This window comes from Octodon degus, unplaced genomic scaffold (genome assembly GCF_000260255.1).
Source record: "Octodon degus isolate 3935 unplaced genomic scaffold, OctDeg1.0 scaffold00084, whole genome shotgun sequence".
In the NCBI taxonomy this organism is placed as follows: Eukaryota; Metazoa; Chordata; class Mammalia; order Rodentia; family Octodontidae; genus Octodon; species Octodon degus.
In genome coordinates, this window is record NW_004524660.1 from 2397678 (window position 1) to 2403774 (window position 6097).

General features: G+C 43.5%; 1 protein-coding gene across 3 annotated transcripts in view; it reads left to right on the forward strand.

Annotated features, from left to right (window-relative positions):
• Sort1 (sortilin 1) overlaps positions 1-6097 on the forward strand; it is a 113242-nt gene that overhangs the window by 76051 nt on the left and 31094 nt on the right. For all 3 annotated transcript variants that reach the window (XM_023721688.1, XM_023721689.1, XM_023721690.1), the window contains 2 exons: positions 338-502; positions 3980-4053. In XM_023721688.1, coding sequence (XP_023577456.1) covers positions 338-502; positions 3980-4053 — 239 coding nt within the window. The remainder of the gene's footprint in view (positions 1-337; positions 503-3979; positions 4054-6097) is intronic.

The following is a 6097-nucleotide window of genomic DNA, read 5'->3' on the forward strand; positions in this document are numbered from 1 at the left end:
GCCCCCTGGTGGGCTGAGCTGGCCACACACACTAAATAAAATAAATAAATAAACAAATAAAATAAAAATAAAATAATAAAAAAATTAAAAAAAAAAAGACTCAAGGAACAGAATGAAATCAATGTTTATAGCTCTTCTTGGGGCCGGGGAGATGGCTCAGTAGAATAAGCTCTTCTCTGGCAAGTACAGGGGCCTGAGTTCAATCCCCAGTTCCAAAAATAAATAAATAAAGTATAACTCTTCCTACTTTTTGAACTAAAATATTCATGACCAATATCTGATAAAAATGGTGCAAGAACTTCCTGTGCTGAATCTGAACTTTCCGCTTCTTGATCAGGTGATACTAACAGCAGAGGTATCTGGAGGCAGTCATGGGGGAAGAGTCTTCAGGTCATCAGATTTTGCGAAGAACTTCGTGCAGACAGACCTGCCCTTCCATCCGCTCACCCAGATGATGTACAGCCCCCAGAATTCCGATTACCTTCTAGCTCTCAGCACTGAAGTAAGTCTAGTGGAGGAATTTGACTGACTGACACTCAAAATGTGTTGACTTAAAAGGATTCTGCAGACAATGCCTTTATGTTGGACTTCTTTCCAGTCTCCTTACACATGATGTATATATTTTCCCCCAGTTGGTGAAGGTTACAATTTCTGTATGCTCTCTGTTCCAGGTAAGGATGATGTGCTGTTGTCATAATTATTAATGTGAATAAATGTGTGCCATTGGAGTAAGGCGGCAGAAAATAGTTGTCACTCAAGGGACAAGTATAAATTGTCAAATTTCTAATATTATTACTCCTTTCCCATGAACCAGCCATCTTTATTTTTTCTTTTCTGTGAATTCTTCAGCACATAAACATGTTGATTTCTGTATTAGATTCCCCAAATCTCAAATCTCTACATTTCTGACCACATTCCTGTACAAACCAGTGTCCCTGCCAAACCATCTTGCCACTCTAAAGGTTCCTCGAGGTACATATTTAGGTTTTCCTTTCCTGTCGCGAAGGGCCCAATGCAGCTAAATGGCTAGACTATGGTAGTCACAGTCGCCTTCGCGTTCATGTGGCTTTTCTCTTTAAGGTTCCTTAGCATGGCCTGCTGAGCAGAAGCATCAAAAGGAAACACCGGAGATGCTAGTTAAGCTGCAGTTCTCCAGGTCCCAACTCAGATATAACAAATCAGTCACTTTTGTGTACAGCAGCTATGTTTTTAACAAGCTCCCTGGGCAGGGCTGTGCTCTAAAATTTGAAAGCTATTGTTGTGCAGATTGTTCTGGGGACAGAAACAAGACCCCAACTGTGGACCAGTTAGGCTGAGCAAATGTGTCACTGGGAGGGTGAAGGAAGGGAAGAGAGCTCTGGGCATTGGGCCTCTGTGGGAAGATGCTTGAGCAAAGGTGTGGCTGGGCTACTACAGCAGGGTCCCTTTCACGCTTGCCAGCCGAGAACAGAAAAAGGGCAATAGCTTGCAGGGGGTAGGGTACAGGGGTACCCTGTAGCGCAGGTGGTGCTCAGGTCTCAGGGAATTGGCCTCTACAGTTTGAGCCGAAGGCCCTGCAGAGAAACCCAGGAGACTTCCACTGAAATGGACAAAGCAGTACATCTCCCCTTTGACTACTTCATCTCTATAAGTTTGTTAAAGTAAAATTGGCTTCAAGAATGGACAGGTACAACCCTACAGTCTACTTTTCTTCTGGAAAATTTCTTCCAATTAGGGGTAAATTTGAAGTATAAATAATTAGGATGGAGAAAGTGGACCAAGTTAGACTGATGTACAAAAAAATGATATCAGATCCTCTCTTGTGCTTGTATGTAGAACAAATAAATTAGCAATGATTACTGTCAGATAAGGGTTATTATCAGAGGAGGAGAAGTTGCAGGAGCATGGTGGGTGAGAGTGGGCGAGCACTGAGGGGTAACCCTGCCTGGACGGACCCCATTGAGGGTCAGATGCACCATCGTCTCTCCGTCACACCTCCGTAATTCTGAGCTTACTAAGTGCATGTCGCCAGTGTAATTGGCATTGCTTGGTCTTCATGTTATTAAGCCTTTTGCATTTCCACGTATTGGCCAGTTCCTCCCTTGGGACACTGCTGCTTGGCTCTGTGACATCATTCACTTTGTTTATCCTGCCTTCCTGGCCCTTCCTTCTTGATTTCTTAAACGCCTTTCAGTTTGCCCTTAACATGGCTACTGCTCATTTCACTCTGATCAGCCTCTTCTGCTCTTTCATTCTACCATTTACAGCTAGCCCAGCTTCCTTTTTTTTTTTTTTTTAGAACCTGGGATTGAACTCAGGCCCTTGTGCTTGCCAGGGAAGCACTTATTCCACTGAGCCATTTCCCTGGCCCCTAGCCCAGCTTCCTGCAAGGCATCAAACTGCTGATCTTACTGCACCCTGGATATCTCTAACTTGGTGCCCCAGAGGTACTTCAAACTCAGTCCAAGACTCAACCTCTTTCCTGCTCCTCTCTGACATGCTTTCTTCCCTGAACCCTTTCTGTGGTTGATGCACCTTTATATGTCTTATACCTGAGTACAAAACCATGAGGGATTGAGACATGCATGCATGTGCCTGCACATATAGCCCATCAGCCTGCTCTACAGTAGAAAAGTCATCCAGTCATCTTGTAGCTTCTGAATTATTGCTGATCCTATTCCTCAATGCCCCAATCCAAAACTTCATTAACGCTTTTTCTGTTTTTTATATTTTTTAATTTTAATTTTTATTATTTATTTATTTATTTATTTGTGGAAGCCTTCTTAACCTCAGAACTCTTGCATTTATTTATTTATTTATTTATTTAAGTGGGGGGGGGCAGCTCAGCCCCCCAGGGGGCGGGGCTGGCTGGCATGTGGTGCTGGGGGATTAAACCGCGGTCCCTGTGCGTTGCTAAGCTTGTTCTAAGTAGGTGCTTTAGACCACTGAGCCATCTCACTAGCCCCTGTTTTTTATATTTTAGGGAAAGGTCTACAGGGTGTTCAGGGTCTCACTACTAGATCAGACTCATAGTGATCTGCCTGTTTACAGCCTCCCAAGAGCTGGGATTACAGGCACTCACCACCATGCCATCTCAATTGCCATCTCAATTGCCATCTCAGTGGCCCTGGGGGCAGGCCAGCTCGGCAGGCCAGGGGAACAAACCCATGGCCCCTGTGCCTGCTTTTGGGTGCTTTAATCCGTTTAGCAATTTGACCGACTTTCATTAACTCTTACTGAACTAATAACATGGAACTTATTTACTGCTTGTTCTAGTTAGAATTCTCTAAAATATCTCTCCTATTCTCATACAAATACACCAACTAAAAAATTAAAACTCTTGGCAGTCTCTTTTGGACCACCTTCCTGAGTATGCCTTTTATATAGTAAAAAATCAGATTCCTTGGCCTGGCCTTGAGGGAAAGCTTCCCCCTTTGTGCTTCTCCAAAGCACTGACCCCACGCTCTCTCGCCTTGAAACTCGTGCTCTGTGAATGTCTGATGGCTTTAGCACGCCCCTGCCTTGGCTATCCTGGTCTCTCTTGGTGGTAGTCCTTGCCTTCTTCTGGCTCCTCCGCTCACCACCTCAGGGTCGGTGCAGCTGTCTTCTCTGCGATGCGGGCTTCCTCTCCCTGTGCCTACTCTTTCCATAGTGCATCCACATGGTATCGCACTTTCTTCTCGTCTGTGGCTCTTGTTAAACTGTGAGATCCCTTAGAGCCGGGGGTGAGGCTTACTCATCCTTGTATCCGCAGTGTAACGTCTGGTGCACATAGTGGTCCTGCACATAGTGGGCACTTTACGTGCATTTATTATTCCCCACTGCAGAGATCCTGAAGGGGCCCAAATAAGCCATGTGTGTCTGGCACTCAGGCAGCTCTGATGGAACCCCAGTGTGTGTTTGTACAGTCCTGAACCATTGATTATGAATTATTAAAGGTCAAACAAGCAGCTGCACAGGATAAAGCTGGAATTTTGATAAGTCATTTATAATCTTTCAGAACGGCCTGTGGGTGTCCAAGAATTTTGGGGGAAAATGGGAAGAAATCCACAAAGCAGTATGTTTGGCCAAATGGTGAGTAACAGAAGACTCCATCTGTGCAGAGCCTAAGCCTTTCCGTATAGTACTGCCGGAAGTCACAGGAGTAAACATCGAGCACGTACTCTTCAGGGTGCCGTAAGGGATCTGAGAGAGGAGCCTGACACGGAGCTCGGGCAAGAGGAGCTCCCCTTAAGCTAGAGGAAAAGACCTGGTGTGAGTACATGTTAGAGTGTAACAAAGGCGTCTGACAGAGTAGCTGCTGCCTGGAAGAGATTTATTCTCTGTATCTGGTCACATCAGTCGGAACATAACAAAACACAGCTTTAATTTGAAGACTTACATATGTCTGTGCACCAAGATTTACACTCCTTAGGTATCAGTCCATTTCAGTTCTGTAGGACAGAATAAGGAATCAGGAAGAAAACCGTAAGAGCTTCCCTAGTGCCAGAGTCACATGGTCCACACATGAAAGCTCACTCGCCTCTGGACAGGCTGTCCTGTCTCCGGCAGGTGCACAAAGGAAGATGACAGTGGGGAGGCGCTCTGACTGACGGGTCTGGTCGCCTTGGTTCTGGCCTGCCGGTGCTGCTAGTCAGTAGCTCAGCCTCCCTGGGCCTCAGGTTTTCTCTCTGTGATCTGAGGGATGTGAGGAGGGGGTTGAACAAAATTAAGAGCCTTCATACGTCCAAAATTCTTAACTAGGCTCAGCCCTTGTTCAGAGTCTTCTTTCTCTTTCACTAATTTGACAAAAAAGTTCATCTGATTTCCCAGTTTAGAGCAGATTTCTGTCAGAGATCAGTTCTGTGGCTGCTAGCAACAAATGCATAACAGCATTAGAAGTGCAGCCAAGAGCTGGAAGAAAGGAGAAAAATTATAGAAGAACAGACAGAAATGTAGCACATGAAATCACTTATCCTGTGCAAGGTGTTTTTCTTTTATAATGCTGTATTCCATTGCCTTAGACATACCTGGGCTACTGGTAACGCTTTACTCACTGTGAAGCACGATCAAGTGTGAAGCCACTTAGGGCTAGATAAAGAAAGGACCTGTACCTCAGTGACTTCTAATGGGAACACTGGACGTGCTTTGATAAGATCAGTGTCGATGATGATGGCCTAGAAACCCAGAACTGAGGGAATAAGGAAATGTATAATATAGGTTTGAGCTGTATCTATCAAAGTTAATTAAAATATTAAATATTTTATCTAAATAAGATGGGCTTTTTCCAGAAATGCTCATTAAGTGAAGTTTTCACATATCTCTGTGGTACATATACCATATCTTCTTTGTTTTTTTTTTTTTTTTTTTTTTAATTTATTTGTGTGTGTGTGTGTGTGTGTGTGTCCCCAGCTCAGTCCACCAGGGGGCAGGGCTGGCTGGCATGTGGTGCTGGGGGATTGAACCGTGGTCCCTGTGCTTTAGCTAAGCTTGTTCTAAGTAGGTGCTTTAGACCACTGAGCCATCTCACCAGCCCCTACCATATCTTCTTTGATATGGTATTTTCAAGAAGTTTATTTGTAGCATGTAAGGACTTACCAGGAAAGAAGGAATTTTTAAGGTAACTAAGTTAACGAGTCATTTCTTTCCTGATGAACCTAAAATATATAGGATGTGTTTAATTAATACTATAGTAATGTTGATTATTAAGCAGGAATTTTTTTTTTTTCTACTTCAGGCTGCCTTAATTGCAGGTCTGGTACAGCTTCTGGAAGTGGGAATCAAACCACATTCCTATGCACCTGCCTACATTTACCCAAGCAGTGGTTTAAACAACTGAGCTATCTGGAAAAACTCAATGTTGATTTTTTTTTGGACAAGGTTTTGCTATGTAGTTTAGGCTGGCCTCAAACTGACAATAATCCTCCCGCTTCAGCCTCCTGTGCTACCAAGTCTAGTCCTGGTTACATTTTATTTTATTTTATTTTTCCTCTTCCTTTTTTTTTTTTTTTTTTTTTTTTTTTTTTTTTTTTTCCTCTTCCTTTTTTTTTTTTTTTTTTTTTTTTTTTTTTTTTTTTTTGGTGGAACTTGCCAGGGAAGCACTTATTCCACTGAGCCATCTCCCCAGCCCCCAAATTTT